This window comes from Micropterus dolomieu, linkage group LG01 (assembly GCF_021292245.1).
Source record: "Micropterus dolomieu isolate WLL.071019.BEF.003 ecotype Adirondacks linkage group LG01, ASM2129224v1, whole genome shotgun sequence".
NCBI classification, from domain to species: domain Eukaryota; kingdom Metazoa; phylum Chordata; class Actinopteri; order Centrarchiformes; family Centrarchidae; genus Micropterus; species Micropterus dolomieu.
In genome coordinates, this window is record NC_060150.1 from 6,955,725 (window position 1) to 6,972,033 (window position 16,309).

The 16,309-nt window shown below is 43.9% G+C and overlaps 1 protein-coding gene across 5 annotated transcripts in view; it reads left to right on the top strand.

The window, feature by feature from the left end:
* The window catches only part of nbeal1 (neurobeachin-like 1), a 45,790-nt gene extending 29,487 nt beyond the window's left edge, over positions 1-16,303 (top strand). For 3 of the 5 annotated variants that reach the window (XM_046054507.1, XM_046054526.1, XM_046054514.1), the window contains 30 exons: positions 34-192; positions 714-873; positions 1,317-1,405; positions 2,027-2,626; positions 3,625-3,800; positions 3,914-4,202; positions 4,295-4,603; positions 4,723-4,872; positions 4,972-5,129; positions 5,353-5,477; positions 5,991-6,117; positions 6,216-6,364; positions 6,445-6,578; positions 6,671-6,772; positions 7,758-7,853; positions 7,991-8,115; positions 8,258-8,398; positions 8,570-8,700; positions 9,075-9,184; positions 9,395-9,512; positions 9,742-9,839; positions 9,949-10,065; positions 10,215-10,304; positions 10,393-10,502; positions 10,625-10,797; positions 12,759-12,853; positions 13,123-13,239; positions 13,901-14,062; positions 14,165-14,313; positions 14,460-16,303. In XM_046054507.1, coding sequence (XP_045910463.1) covers positions 34-192; positions 714-873; positions 1,317-1,405; positions 2,027-2,626; positions 3,625-3,800; positions 3,914-4,202; positions 4,295-4,603; positions 4,723-4,872; positions 4,972-5,129; positions 5,353-5,477; positions 5,991-6,117; positions 6,216-6,364; positions 6,445-6,578; positions 6,671-6,772; positions 7,758-7,853; positions 7,991-8,115; positions 8,258-8,398; positions 8,570-8,700; positions 9,075-9,184; positions 9,395-9,512; positions 9,742-9,839; positions 9,949-10,065; positions 10,215-10,304; positions 10,393-10,502; positions 10,625-10,797; positions 12,759-12,853; positions 13,123-13,239; positions 13,901-14,062; positions 14,165-14,313; positions 14,460-14,766 — 4,866 coding nt within the window. In that variant the 3' untranslated portion in view covers positions 14,767-16,303. The remainder of the gene's footprint in view (positions 1-33; positions 193-713; positions 874-1,316; positions 1,406-2,026; positions 2,627-3,624; positions 3,801-3,913; positions 4,203-4,294; positions 4,604-4,722; positions 4,873-4,971; positions 5,130-5,352; positions 5,478-5,990; positions 6,118-6,215; positions 6,365-6,444; positions 6,579-6,670; positions 6,773-7,757; positions 7,854-7,990; positions 8,116-8,257; positions 8,399-8,569; positions 8,701-9,074; positions 9,185-9,394; positions 9,513-9,741; positions 9,840-9,948; positions 10,066-10,214; positions 10,305-10,392; positions 10,503-10,624; positions 10,798-12,758; positions 12,854-13,122; positions 13,240-13,900; positions 14,063-14,164; positions 14,314-14,459) is intronic. The other 2 variants (XM_046054520.1, XM_046054533.1) reach the window with 1 other exon arrangement.
* Positions 16,304-16,309: the final 6 nt, after the last annotated feature.

The following is a 16,309-nucleotide window of genomic DNA, read 5'->3' on the forward strand; positions in this document are numbered from 1 at the left end:
ATAAATTTAGTTGCAATTGTGTGTGTGTGACAGTTGTGTGGACTTCTGGAGTTGATACTCGGCCTTCTTCAGAGCAGTCCGGCCAGGGACCAGCTTTTCCTGCTCCTCTTTGAGCCTGGGGCGGCCGACTCCTGCTACGCTCTCATGCTCAATAACAAGCACTCAGATCGACTACGAGAGCTTGTGTTCAAGGTGGGTTACTGCCAGCTACGCCTGGGACATTCTGACAAATCAAAAGCCACTCCACGTCTAAGCTGCGATACTTAATTATTGCCATCATGAGTCCATTTCTGAGTAAAACGCTGTAAAAGGTCACAATTAGTTATGAAATTCCTGAAATGTGATTGAACTTTAAGAGATGTCTTGCATAAATTCAGGGGTTTTCGTGTAAGACGTTTTGAATTAACTCTCAGGATACATAGGTATCCATCTTTTATAAATGCTTCACTTACACAGTATCAGTGTAAAGAAGACAGATTAATTTAACCAAGTCAATGCTTTTAAGCTGTCTGTGAAGTATTTAATACATCCTCTTAAATGTAAAAGTGACTTTGGACCAGACACCAACTCATTCAGAATGTCCAAGCAGAGAATAGTTGCTAACATGATTGATGTGAATCCCCAAATCTCAACAGGAATTCACCACAAATGTATGATAACACTATTAGTCATAGATAATCTGCAAAACCTTTTCTCTCTTCACCCCTGCACAGTTGTTTGAGCGCATGTTGCGCTGCGACCGAGTCTATGAGAGGAATAAGCAGCGTCTGCGGCTGAGGGACGCAGGTTACGCCGGCCTGTCGCTGCTCTTCTCCGAACTTCACATCACTCCAAACCTGACCCGCTGTCTCCTCAACCAGGTCCTCCACACAGGTAAGTTTGTCTTTTTTAAACGACTAGTCTGTTTTACACTGTTCTACCTCCCTGTTTTACTAGTGTTGCCTCACCTTTATTTTTTGCAAATAGAAGATCTCTCCTGTGACCATAAATCGTCCCTTGAATTAAATGTATTCAGCCTAGGTTGCAGCAATTGGTCATCACTTGTCATTCTGTGAATTAATTAATCGACGCCATGAGTCCTTGCGGAGCAATAAGCCAGTTCTCATTATTGCCTGTCTTTAAACAGAGGAGCAGTGTGGATTAACCTTAATTCAACTCAAGTCATATTCACAAAATGCCTCAAAGCTCAGGCTTTGTGTTGGAGGCGGTGGAGAGAATTGATCCCATGTCTGTCATTCGGAAAACATACAATTTCATCAGAAATAAATACAGTATACTGTCTCACAAATGTAAAACTGTGTGTCTAAAATCTTCAGATCCAGTGGTGAACTACAAGGACCTGATGGCTCTGGTCCAGCTGACTCATCGAGCCGGACCCAGCGTACGCCTCATCGTCTGCAAGAGGGTGAGGAAACACCTGCACTTAAACCTGCTGACACAATATAAATTATATATATTGAATCCTTCCTTCATCAGAAGAGCAGCTAGTGTATATGTTTACAGTGCAGCCTAACAAGCTGAAATTGGTGTAAAGAAGTCAGACAATAATTGTCATCATGTCGTGAGAGTTAACATTACAAAATGTAAACACATTAAATCAATGACCATCAATCAGTACCATAAAAAATCTTGTGATCTGTTTCATCAGTTTAATACCCTCCATTTGCTCTATTCTTTTGTTTATATCTGAGTAGCTTGGCTGTAACTTGTTAACTTGTATGTAAAGATTCAATAATCACATGCATTTAATCTTCCCACTAATAATAATTAAATAATAATTGAATCTTCAAAACCCTAATAATACTGTTTTAAGTGTGTATCAGTACGTAACCGAAGTCGAGAAGGAGCGATGATCAAAGTACATCACTTAGAAATTGGAAATACGTGATTTAATTGTTTCGTCAGTAGCACTTAAAGCTTAGCTTTGAGGTTGTGTTGCATTTAGATCCTTTACCCTCTGGTGCTGCATGACTTAGTTTTCCTGCAGGTGTCATTAAATCTTGATCTTTTCCTCCTCGGTCTTCAGGTGTACCAGCTGCTACAATCCCAACAAGATGCTGCCGTCCAGATTTCGAAGCAGCAGTGTTGGCAGGACACGCTCATGCGGCTGTACCTGCGGGGTGAAGGGTCCTTGCAACTGAGGAGCACTGACACCGTCAGCACCTGCAGTCTCGACTTGAGCCGGTCCGGTGGCAACAACCGCCTAGAGCTGCCGCTGGAGAGGAGGGCGCGGACAGGAAGTGCTGGCCGCCTGGACCGGCTGGAGGATGACCGGCTCAGCATAGGTGACGCTCGCTCTGTGGACAGCCTGGAGAATGGTGACGTGATCTCGCTGCTGGACACGCCATCTTCCTCTGCCTCCACCGAGCCGCAACTACACGTCAAGCCCTGGGTGGTGGGGAAGTCCGGGGGCCTGATGCTGGATCTGTCCCACCTGCAGGCTTACGAGGGTGGGGAGAGCGGCAGCCAAACGCCTGGTAGCATGCCAAGCACGCCGTCACCACTGGAGAACTCCAAGCCTTTCCCAGGGAGCTCCGGGGATCGAGATGCAACTTCTTCCCTGACTGAAGACAGCTTTCTCTTCAGTGACAACATCTCACTTGGGGAGTCTTTCAACAATGCTGAGGTGAGAATGACGATACTTTTAATCTAGTTGAGATGATTCAGGAGAAACAACAAGTTTAGGAGAGAGTTTTGTCGTTACATTAAAGGATCAGACTGCCAGTATTCTGTTTTTGTTACTGTCATCAAATCCTATGAAAAGACCAAAACCAACTCAATACTTTCCTTCTGCCTTTCTCTGTCTGTTGAAGATGTAAATCTTTAAAAAGGGATCAAAAATACTGTATATAGTTTTTCTAAGAGGCACTGTGTATTACTAAACAGGAGTAAATAGTGCATTTTGGGAGGGGGGGGCTTTCTTCAGCTGCATGTTTGGTTCTTTAGTAAATATTTCTGGCAGCTGGACGGTGTATGTAGGATCGACTCAAAATAAAGTACAGTGCCCATGTTCATTGTAATGAATGTCATCCAGTGCAACCGGCTGAACCTGGTCTATATGAAATATAATATTTTTTTTCTATGAGCGCTGGAATGTTGTAGGTGCCGCCCTCATTTTGTTGTATGTTACCTGATAGTTGGCAGGTGATAAGAAACCCCCTTGTCTTTATTTCACATGATAGTCTGTATTCCAAGCTTGTTTTAATGCTACTAAACAGTAAGAGCTTCTGACTCAGTGGGTGAAATGTCACTGCCGCCTCAGGGAGCCCAGCGCTGAATTTATGATCTAGTGGGCTCTTGTCGTCATTTCAGTGACACATGAGGGCAGAGGTGGAAGAAAGACAGCCTGTCTCTTTCACATATACATACTGAAGCTAGCGGTCACACAGCTTTAAGTAATAGAATAAATTAAATACTGAAATAAAGAATAGTCTCCTCACACACAGTTGATTTTAAGATTGTCCAAATTGATGGTGACATTATATCTGTCATCTTCTTCGTCTTTGTTTCTTTCCTGTATCCTGTTACCTACTGCTGCAAATATACACCAGAGGGATCAATGAAATTTAATTGAATCTAATCTAATCTCCTTGTCTGTGTCTTTGGTGTGGTGGCACCCTCTAGCGGGCAGAGGAGGAGCTAAGCAGCATGCTGCTGGAGATTGTGCTGTGTGTGATGTGGCGTGGCGTAGAAGGTTCAGATGATTCGGCGTGGCTGGAGCGCGGCCAGGTCTTCTCAGCTCTCACCAAACTGGGAACCGCCAACGAGCTGCTGCTTCCTGTCGACCAAATCAAACTCAGGTGAGCCATCTATTCCTCCGCTGACAGTACTGGACATAGCAGGAGTTTCCAGAGACGGGCTCACCAGCAGTATCTAACAGTCTTTCCTCTGTGCTCTCGCTTTCTCATTCAAGTCTTATGGAACGTATGTTGGAGTGGGCTGTGAGTGATAACCGCGAGGCATCGGCCGCCACGTTGCCACAGCACACTGAGAACGCTGTGCGTTTGCTTCACATGGTGCAAGACTTCCTGCAGGCGGAGGGCCTGGTCAATCCAGCGCTGTGGACGGAGAAGGTGCTGGACGAGACTGTCACGCTGATGGACAGCCTCATGGTGTGGTACTCGTCCGGCACGCAGTGGTTCCAGCTCTCACAAGTTGGACTGAGATTGCTGCTGGGCTTCATGGCTCAGGAGGACCCTGATGTGAGTTATTTTTTTCCATTGTCCACTGTGTCTTCCTTGTTGGTTCTTTTCCATGTGTCATTGTGAATAATAATAAATGAGCTCTGTCCCAGGTGTGCGCCATGGCCACTGCTAAGCTCAATGGTATCCTTCAAACCAAGGAGGTGTCCAGCCAGGACGAGGCCTGCTACCTGCTAGGTAAGGTGGAGTGTATCCTGAGGCGCTCTGTCCAGGAGCAAACCGAGGAGACCTACTCCTTCCTGGTTCCTCTTGTGCGAACGCTGCTCTCCAAAGTCCACCGCCTCCTCTACATGGAGCTGCACCTCCCCCAGCTCCCTGACACCAACGGCAGCCCGTCCTTCTTTGAGGACTTCCAGCTGTACTGCAAGTCACCTGAGTGGCGCGTCTACCTCGACAAATACGTACGAGATTGAGATTTACACTTACTTGTTGTTTTAAATTATATTAGATACACATTTATTTGAAAATGTAATAAGGATTTTCTCTCTTTTACTTCTGCCTGCTTCTGCTCTGTCTTTAGATTATCCCCTACATGAAGCAGTATGAAATCGAAACATTCAGCCAGGGCCACGAGACCATGGCTCTCTACTGGAAGGAGTGCTACGAGGCCTTCATGGTCAGCCTGCATAAGAGAGAGAGGGAGAGGGGTGAGAGCAAGATCCGCTTCCAGGTTAGTTGGATCAAAAATAACTGAAGCCTCTTTTTCTCTATTTCTCATGTTGGTTTGGTCTAAAACTTGCCTCCCACAAACTCATCACTTTCCCTTCAGGAGCAATTTGTGGAGCCTTTCTCACGCCGAGGCCGCCAGGAGAACCTTCGCTACAACAGCATGTTGAAGCAGCAGCACAGCCAAAACAGCGCCACCCTCAGGCAGTGGAAGGCAGCACGGCGAGGTCTGGTGTGTGAGAGAGGGCCCTGGGCTGACAGGTACTGACATCAACTTGTTTCCTTACCTGCATTTACTGTGGTAATTCAAATCTTATCAACATGGGCTAGAACTTCATGTCGACTTTAGTTTATACTTATTAAGATAAGATGGAAACAATTGCAGCAGCAGGGGTAGTGGGGAAAACACTAATAGGAATAAGTGTATAAATATAAAGGTACAGCTTTGGGATTATTACAAGTGTGTTTTGTAACCATCTAAAAGGCAGCAGGATGAGATGCACTGGAGGGTTTCCAGCGCTGAGAACTTCTCCCGCATGAGGCTGAAGCTGGTCCGTAATTACAACTTTGACCCACATCGAGAGGCCAGCGCTCTGAGAGACAACCTGGGTAAGACTACATTTCCTCTCTGTGGGCTTTAAATCAGGGTTCATTTTTGTTCTGAGTTTAGAAAACCAGCCTGGTACATTTTCACTGCGTCTCTTAATGTACTCTTGAATATTTAGACTAAATATAAACCTCCAGTGGCCTTAAAGCTGCTCTTGGCAGCGAAAAGTACCTGCTCAAGTAGACGTGTTCAGTTAATAGGTGATGTTGAGGTGGGATAAGTGTGTGTACACTGTGTACACTTTCTTTTCCAGTTCTCTTCAGGTTTTTTCCTTCAATAAATAGAAAGTTTTATAACCACCCAGCATGTGTCAGATTCAAAATAAGTTAAGAAAAGAGGTGTGGGGTGTTATTTTCCTGGCAGGTAAGTATTGTAGTTTGTCAGCCTTTGACAAGCGTGCTAACAAGTGCTAAGAAGTTAATTTCCCACACTGGCATGTGATATTAACCACTGCACCATCTCTGGATGCCTCCCCTCAGTTTTTAATCCTCTCCTGTCTCCCTTGCTTTGCTCAGGTGTCCATCAGCAGCGTATAAACCCAGAGTCTCTGCTGCTGGAGGCTGTGAAGCAGGTCAAAGTGAGCGACCTGGAAGACGACATCCTAGAGCTGCCGGAGGACGACCCCGCTGCTGCCAACAACCAGTCAGTCACCAGATACAACAACCACAGAGCAACAGTGTTCAGATAATTGATAAACAGTTGACTATTACAGCCTCCTGTTCTTTGTCCATGTCCTGCAGAGTTGAAGCGGAGGAGGCAGGCCAGAAGGAGAAGCTGGTGCTGTGGGAGGACTGCGAGCTGGTGACGGTGGTGGACGTGGTGCCCGGCCGCCTGGAACTCACCACACAACACATCTACTTCTACGATAGCAGCCAGGAGAAGGAGGAAGGTGAGGAGATAGTGAAGAGGTGGATGAGGAAAATATAGGAGAAACTATGCTTTTACTTACTGTCTACTTGTTTCCCGAAGGAGTGGGCCATGACTTCAAATGGCCCCTGTCTCAGATCCGAGAGGTCCACCTGCGGCGTTATAACCTACGTCGATCAGCTTTGGAGATCTTCCTCATCGACCAGACCAATTACTTCCTCAACTTTAAGAAAGAGGTGAGAGTCACAAATCTAATCCAATTTATAAACTCCAGAGAAGAATACTTGCCTTTTAAATAGTTTATAACAACTTTTTGTTTTCTTCACAGGCGAGGAACAAGGTCTACAGTCGCATGTTGCTTCTACGATCCCTCAGCCTTTATGGAGGCCGCTCACCGCAAGAACTCCTCAAAGCCTCGGGGCTTACACAGGTCAGGACACAGGAAACACTGATACAGAGCGGTCATTAACAATTACACTCATATAGTTGAATCAAATGTATTCATTGTGTAGGAGTTTCACACCTTCCTCAAGTATAGGAATATAGATGATGACGACAGGACTCAAGTATGTCATGAAAAGTTCTTTAGTGCGCTTGCATAATTGCGAAGTGAAATCAGACCAAAACTAACCCAATGTATTAAAATGTATCAAAACATAAGTTTTGGTTTGTTACTTGGTGCGACTTTCAGGTGTGAAAGGCCCATTTTGAAGTCTTTGGTCTGTGAGTCCAGTCAATCAGCTGCTGATCTCTTCAGTGTTGTTGGCAAACATAGTTTTGAGTGTATTACTCACAGGAATGCAAACGGTGTTTTCCGGATTTGATGTATATCATTTTAGAAGAGAAGACTTGATGGGCTCGGTCTCCCACCATGTCCTTTTTCTGGTGTAATCCTGTTCTCACGGCAGGAAAAAGTACCCTTGGTGGTGAATCACTTCAAAATTGATATGGTCTCCCAGACTCTTGCTTTTAGGCGTATGCGCAGATTGCATTTATTATAAACAACACATGCAAGAGCGCTTCTGCCTCTGCCTCACATGTTGAATGAGACCACACTGTTAAGAGCGTTGCAGTAATTAAAGGAGTGGTGTCGTATGGACACTGGGTTGTTTATCAATTAAAATAATTACTCTTCCAGCTTGTGGTTAGAACCATATGTGGAGCAGGCAGTTGTTGTTTTTGTTTTTTTTTAAAAGACTTCCCCAGGTCAAATGATGAACACTGGAAATTTAATAATGAATTCTGCGCTCAGACAGATGATCTGAACAGGACTGAACAAACTCTCATATTGTCAATAGATCGACTTTAACGCTCACCTTTTTTTCTTCTCCTGTCATTTTGAGTTGTGAGCTGCTGTAAGTTTGTAATTTTTTGTGGAACTGAGGAAAATGAGAATAACAACTGTCTTTGCACAGAAATGGGTGAACCGGGAGATTTCCAACTTTGACTACTTGATGCAACTCAACACGATTGCAGGCAGAACGTACAACAACCTGGCTCAGTATCCAGTGGTATGTTCTTCACTGAACACATTACTATACATTTAACTGTGGTGACCGGGTCAGTGTTAATATTTTAGCTAACGTGTGTGTGTGTGTGTGTGTGTGTGTGTGTGTGTGTGTGTGTGTGTGTGTGTGTGTGTTACCAGTTTCCCTGGATTCTAGCCGACTACACTTCAGAGGAGCTGGACCTGTCTGATCCGCGGGTATTCAGGGATCTATCAAAACCAGTCGCAGTACTAAACGAACGCAACGCTAAAGCTGTTAGAGAGAAGTATGTTTCATCTTGAATTATTCCCATAATTGAATTAGCATTAAAACCAGCATAAAATGGATATATAGAAGTTTGTCAGCAGCTAGATGAAGCTACGTTGCTAAAAAAGCTCACGCTACCTTTTTTAAATGTGTCCTTTCAGGTATGAAAGTTTTGAGGACCCAACAGGCACCATTGATAGGTTCCATTATGGCACCCACTACTCAAACGCCGCTGGAGTGATGCACTACCTTATCAGAGTGGAGCCCTTCACCTCCCTGCACATCCAACTCCAGAGTGGACGGTAATGAGGCCAGCCAGACACTAATCAGCATGTCTGCCCTGCATTACAGCCACTTTACCTCTGTTAATCTTTCGTGTTGATAATAGTGTTTGTAATGATAGCATCCTCCAGAGGAAGTTTAGTCGTAGTGTGTTTACTCTATTGTGTGATGCTCATCCTTCCTTGTCTCAGGTTTGACTGTGCAGACCGCCAGTTCCACTCCATCCCTGCGACATGGCAAACTCTCATGGACAACCCCAATGACGTCAAGGAGCTCATCCCTGAGTTCTTCTATTTCCCAGAATTCCTTGAGAACCAAAATGGTGAGGTTTGAGTATAAAGGATCCACACAAACTAACTTCTATGTTGATGATGGCAAGAGCAACACATGCTTAACTGTTTATAATTGAATGCAGACCTACTTTAGAATAAGTGTGCAGTGGATAGCTCTGATAGGTAATTTAAAGAAAAATGAAATATGATTACAAATATTTATCAGATTCCGCCTTGGCAAATGAACTTACGGTGTTGCCTTGCTTCTTCTAATTATTCCCGTGGGTTAAAGAGAGTCCAGTTGTGAGAATCATCATAAATATATTTTGAATTCCTTCCCTGATCCCGGTCTTCTTTCACTGGTTTTCCTCCTCTATACCTCACCCCTCTCTTTCTTTTCTATTGTCCTCTTGCTGTCACCCAGGCTTTGATCTGGGTCGCCTGCAGATCTCCAAGGAAAGAGTAAATGACGTTGTTCTGCCCAAATGGGCCAAGTCCCCTGAGGACTTCATCTACAAGCACCGCAAAGCCCTGGTGAGCTGAAGTTTTAGCTCTACTGCTGTAGTATGACTTTGCTCCTTAGGGATCATTCTCAGAAAATATTGTGCAAGAAGAAAAAAGATGATTAAAACCTTACCCTAACATTAACATCAGCACAGAGTGTTCAGAAACCTTATTAGTGTATGTGTATTTGTGCAATGGCTGGTTTACGACCAGGTGTGGTGGTGTGTGTTTTTGTGACAGGAGTCGGAGTACGTATCAGCCCACCTTCACGAGTGGATCGATCTGATCTTCGGTTACAAGCAGAGGGGCCCTGCAGCGGTGGAGGCCCTCAACGTCTTCTACTACTGCACATATGAGGGTAAAGCATCTAGAGCAGCTGTCACGCTGTCGTGTCATGGTTTTATGGTCTTTTTAAAATGCTTTTGGCAACACTTTGTTTACAAATGGATGTAAATTTAGATTTAAAAAACAAGCATTCAGTCAGGATTACATCATCAAATACATATTTAATTAATGGTGTTTTTCTAAACTGTAATATAACAATGGTAAAAACATACTTAGATATTTTAAGTTCTTTGGTGTTGCAGGGGCGGTGGACCTGGATGCCATCACTGATGAAAAGGAGCGTAAGGCCGTGGAAGGCATGATCAGCAACTTCGGACAGACACCCTGCCAGTTACTCAAGGTGCAGACACCTTTTTTTTTTAAAAAGAACCAAAAGCCTGCAGCTAATCATGACTCAAGGTGAATGATATGGTGATTAATCCGATTTTTGTATGTGTGTGGCTGCATAGGAGCCCCATCCGGTGCGTCTGTCTCAGGAGGAGGTGGAAAAGAGGAAGGCTCAGCTAGACTCGTGTCCCCTCAGCATGTTCGAACACCTCAGCGACCTCAAATCCTTCTTTGTTGAGGTTTGATCTCTACTGCTCATTTACCCATGAGAAGTATTTTTTCTAACCTGTTTTGTTTTTTTTTAATCTGGCATTTGATTTTAATATTACCATGAAATAATCCCTCTATAATAACTTTGATTTCAATTCGGTCCCCCGTCATATTACAGGGCATCAGTGACAGTGTGCCACTGGTGAAGGCCGTGGTGCCAAAGAACCAGTCCCATTCTTTCATCACCCAGGGCAGCCCCGACACCATGGTGAGTCTGACTTTGTAAACAAAATGAATGATGAATGAAGGGCAGGCGATTTAAAGTGATGTCTTCATGGTGTTTGTGCTGCCTCCAGGTGACAGTTAGTCAGAACTGCCTGGTTGGGACTCATGGATGGCTGCCTTACAACAAGAACATCTCCAACTACTTCACCTTCATTAAGGACCCCACTGTCTCCAACACCAAGTGAGAACACCCACAGTGTGCACTACATTTACAGCAGAGTAGCCAGCTGGGAAACGATGTAATGCTGCCTTTACCGCCATTTTTCTAAGCTTGTCTGGCTTCCTTTCACCATCATCACCTAGGACCCAGCGTTTGCTGTCCGGTCCCTTCGCCCCTGGCGTGGAGGTTACAGCGGGACTGTTTGTGGTCTCCCACGATGGCAAGTTGCTCTTCAGCGGTGGTCACTGGGACAACAGCCTCCGGGTCACCTCCCTGGTTAAGGGCAAGACTGTGGGACACCACATCCGACACATGGGTAAACACGCGCCCTACACATATCCCAGTGACGCAAACTCTGCATCTTCACTTGTGTTACATCCAAATCAAACAGGCCAGGTCTCTATTCAAAATAATTAGCTCTTCCTCACACTGCAGTTTACCTGAAGAAGTTGACATATAACCACCTGATAGCTGTTAGATTCAATTTCTAGACTGGAAATAGGTTTAAGCACAACGCTGCTGTACTGGGCTGCAGCCTGGGGCCTAAACTATAAAGCCGGTTCTACATATGTTCGTTATCTGGCTTCACTAACCCTAACGATGGCAAGCAAGCTAAGTGGTCACACGACGCTGGTTATCAGCTCGGCAAGTCCACCCAGGGTTTTCTAATCCAGCAGACGATCAATCCCAAACATGGACAAGTCTGCTGGCAGCAGAGTGTCATATTTTACAAATGGAAAGCAAAATACAACAGTGGACAAGACAGCTAGCAAAATAATCTCCAACTGTGTGAATGCAAAAGTTAATAGGCTTATAATATCAATGCCCCATCATTAGGGCACAAATATATCTGAGTATAATTACATTTGTATATTCCATTAAATCACTGCATTGACCATTTTAGTCTTATTCTTTTAGTTCAGCTTTGTGATGAAATTTTTGCATTAAAAAAACCATTGAGTAAGTGGTCGTTTCACCTAGTGTTAATTTTGTCAGCCATTTAAAAAATTTAGTCTTAGTCCTGTGTCAAATGTCCTAGTTAGTTTTTGTCATATTTAGTCCACTGTATACTATTTTTATTAATCAAGTTTTAGTTTACTAAAAGTCTGATTTTAGTCAAAAAGAAAATCAAAGGTATTTTAGTGTAGTTTTAGTCATTAACCATCACAATTATTTTTGACTTTTCTAACTCAATTTTGATTAGCATTTTGGTCAATTTTCTCTAACTAAAATAGAGATTTATCATTTTAGTCTTTATTTCACTCATCTCACATATAGATGAAATGTTTTGTAAAATTTGAATGTTAGCTTTGTTCTAATTTTTATTGCAAAGGAGACTTGATATGCTGCTTCAAGTTTGTAGTGTTGTTTCCAAAAATCTTATACCACATGGCTTGCCGTCCGATATAATTAGGTATTTGAAAAGGGACCAAATATCTACATTAAGTGCCTCTTTCTCCCTAGCATGTTGTGTGCATCAGTAATGCCTTCTGACAAAAAGAGAGATTTTATTAAAGTTGTCATTTTATGAATTAAATTTTAGTGTCGTAATTTTTCGTCAACAATATCACATGTTAAGATAGTCACAGTCAGTGCCGTCTCGTCATCGTCTCCTTTTTGTCAGAGATAAAATGGTTGTTGACGAATATACTTCGTTTAGTTTCATCTGATGAAAGTAACCCTAGTTCCACCTCACTTTTACAACTTCTCATCACTTCAAAGATTAAGATTAATTTATGTCACTCATTTAGAAATGTTCCAAACATTGTTCTAAATTAACTTCATAAAGCAACAAAACTTAAAATCCATTCAGGACAAAGTGCTCAAATAGTGGTCGAAAGACTGAATAAACCAAAGGCCTCAGTTCCAATATTTACTGAAAGCTCACCCACATTACCTGGATCAATTAGCGGTATATGCCTAGTCTCAACCTGACGTTATCATAAACAAATTCATATTTAACTTAATTTGAATACCAACATATATTCTCATAATATTTAATATGCAACAGGACTTGGGAGGAAATAAAAAAATAAATATAAAAAAAAATTTCAATGCACGATGACAATGTACATGAACCACCATCATAAGCCTGAAGTTACCTCACTGACCTTTAAATCCTGCTTCGTAATGAAAACATTAGAGCATTAGACAACACGCAGCCTGGGAAAGTAAAGCATGATAAAAATACACAGTTTGAATTAAGTTTATGACTCAGTGTCGTGTCCCTTTTGTATATGTGCTGTTATAATCAGTGATTTTGTGTGTCTCCTCCAGACATTGTGACCTGCTTGTCAACAGACCACTGCGGCATCCACCTGATCTCCGGCTCCAGGGACACAACCTGCATGGTGTGGCAGGTTCTGCAGCAGGTTAGGACAGCCACGACTTGCTTATACACCATGACAGATATTGATCTACAAATAAGAGTTTTAAAGTAACCGATTTAACTCAACGTGTTCGTTACTCAATAATATGGGAACCTTGAATAATTACATCATTCTCAAAGTGAATGACCCGTATTCATTTGTCAGTATTACTTATTTGGCTCTAGACTTCTTCTCGACCGTCGTCTCTCTTCGTGTCGTGCGACCAGACACATTCTCTTTCGACTGTTTTGTTTGTTTGCTGTGTCGTACAGGGTGGAGCTCCTGTGGGTCTCTATCACAAACCGGTGCAGGTGTTGTACGGACACACGGATGAGGTGGTCAGTGTCAGCATAAGCACAGAGCTGGACATGGCTGTGTCTGGATCACGGGTAAGAGCGCACACCGGACTGCTCACCACTGGTTTTGTAGCGTTTGTTAATTGTCATCCTGCAAATTCATGTGAACCATACATGTATAAAAAATCCAATGGAGCCAGGCTGGATATCGAATCATGTGCGTTATTGAAAATCTTTTCAATTGCATGCTGAGATAATGAGCTGGAACTGGAGGGTTTAGAAAGTCAGTGGCTTATAATGTGAAATGACATTGATCTTGCAAATGTAGCAAAATAGAATAATTATGGAGACTTTTCAATCAACTTTTACAGCTGAGTAAAACTTTCATTTTTATTAAATTTTACAAGAATCTTGGAGGCTAAATCTTTAAACTTGGAAAAAAGAACAGTTGTTTCAGGTAAATTAGTTATTGATTCGTATTTGTTAGTAATATAATGGACTAGATTTAACGATGGACACTGGCAATGCTGTATATGTGTTGTTATTTGGCTTTAATCAAAAATAGTTGGATCCAAAATTTCTCATCATAAAAAGTGGAGAAGCCGGGCGGTTTGTTAAGTGGAGTGCTGGCACAAGTGAAATGGAAGTATTTTATGTATTAGCTTGACTTTTCGAATGAAAACCATGACAATGTAGATGAATGTAAATCTGTGCGTGTCTTATTTAATGTGTGCTTCCACTTCTTGTGCCCCAGGATGGGACAGTGATCATCCACACGGTGCGTCGGGGTCAGTACATGCGCTGCTTGCGGCCGCCGTGCGACAGCTCCCTGCCGCTCTCCATCCTCCACCTGGCCGTGTCCTGGGAGGGTCACCTGCTGGTCCACACCTGCCTTGAAGGCAAAGCAACGCTCAAGGTGCATGCACAGTTTGTTTCACACACACAGACGCCGCATCTAAAGAGGGGAATCTGGGACTCACTGAATGTCACTTTTTTTTTTTCTTCTTTCTCTTCTCAGGATAAAAACGCTCTACATCTTTACTCTGTAAATGGGAAGCACCTCTGCAGCGAGCCTCTGAAGGAGCAGGTGACTGACATGTGTGTTTCAGGGGAGCATGTAGTCATTGGCAGCGAGCAGGGATACCTGTCCATCCGTGACCTGTACAGGTAAACTCCCATATATTTTTAAACTTATTATCAGATTCTGATAGAGATTTTGAAGCTTGTCCTGTCTTTTTTTTTTTTTAATAAAGCTCTAACAGCAGTCTGGGTACATATGGACATTTTTAGATTTAACTGTTTCTCCTGTGCAGTCTGTCTCTGTGTACGGAGCCCATGGCCATGCGGGTGCCGGTGCGGAGCGTCTCGGTCACCAAGGAGCAGAGCCACGTCCTGGTGGGCCTGGAGGACGGCAAGCTGATCATCGTGGGCGTGGGCAAGCCGGCGGAGGTAAAGAACTCGCTGAGGAACTACATCGCTCAGAGCCTGGAGGGATCGCCGCTCATGGCCTCCCCCCTGCTGGCCCCACTCCGAGCTCGCTCTCCAACCCACCTGCTGCACCAGTGCGACCAGCTGGTGTTCAGCCCCAGTTCCAGCTCCCAGAAACCCAAGCACCCCTAGTCCCTTCCTCCACTTCCATTGCTGTAGATCTGACATACACCCATTCAAACACACAAATGAACCTGCTGCACACCGTGTTGCAATGCTCAGTGTCCTCAAAGACCTTTTAACCCACAGTCACCTCTCTTTCTCAGGGATGATTGTCGCCCACATTCAGTCATTTGGCTTCATTCCTCCCTAACCAAACACACTCTGACATCTGAGCCCCACAGAATGACAATAACACATTCCTTCAGCACACAGCCGAGCAGACTCAGCGGCCACCAGAATTGCGACTGTGATATGATAACAACGTGTAGTGCTTACCTCAGTCTGTTTTTTTTTTTATTTTCAAAATATTTGGCATCTGTGCAATATTTGACTTGATTTGGCCGTTGACCTGGGATAAACTCCATCCCCCTGCTGTTTACCTGAAGTGTCATTATGTCACGTGTTTGAGTGTACTCTACAACTATAACAAATATGCTGTGAAACAAACTCAATACTAAGTAACGCTTCTGCAAACTCAAGCCATATTAACAGTGTAGCTACAATCAAATAATGCAAACTAAGAATCTTGCGCCAAGATAGACTTTAATGTTTTGATAACGTAGATAGTGTGGTGTTGTAGATGTCGGAGGATGTCCCCCCTCTGAATAGTTTGATGTGAATCATCGCATCTTTCTGCTTTTCATTTTTTCTGTTCAAATTGACCAAAGTGAATCAAGCTTTGATTTTTTTCTTTAATGCCTCACAAGATTCACAAGTCAATCAAGCTCCAATGAATTAATCAATCACTCATGAATCATATCCCCCCCCCCCCTGTTTCCTTTGACTTCACGCTTTTCTTCCCCCCTCCTCTTCCTCCTCCTCCTCGTACTCTTCCTCCACTCTTCTCAGATGCGTTCGGGCCAGATTACGCGGAAGCTGTGGGGCTCCAGCAAGAGACTGACGCAGATCTCCTCGGGGGAGACGGTGTACAACGCCTAGCACGATCACAGCTGACCCGTCCTGGTCCCCAAGCCCTGAACCCTTCCCGCCATGCACATCCCACATTCCTGTCACCCAGCTCGCCTCCATACCGGTCTGAGGGACTCATTTCACTTCCTCCAGCACCTTTCCACAGTTTAATGGGTGGTGGGCAGATGTCTTGGGGTGCTAAAAGCATTGAGCATCACAGCGTCTGCATGTCCGTGTGTCTGTTAAGGTTTTTTATGTGTGTGTATTCCTGCTTTGGATTGACCGTATGGCGCTGGCGCTGTGGTTCAAATCCAGAAGTAGCGCCACCACCCACTACTCCCTAACACCATGTCTTCTCTCTTAATTCCTCACCTAGTCATAATTTTTTTTACATGATACTACCATCAGCCATGTTTCCCCGGCAGGTGCCTTTTCACAGAGGCCCCTGTGTATTCTCTGACCTGCACAGCTTAAATCTGACAGGATCGGTCAGCTAACTGCTCTCCTGTGTGTGTGTGTGTGTGTGTGTGTGTATGTGTATGAATGTCTAAGTGTGTGCATGTGCATTGTATTGCCATGCTCTCTATCCTCTCTCTATCCCCCC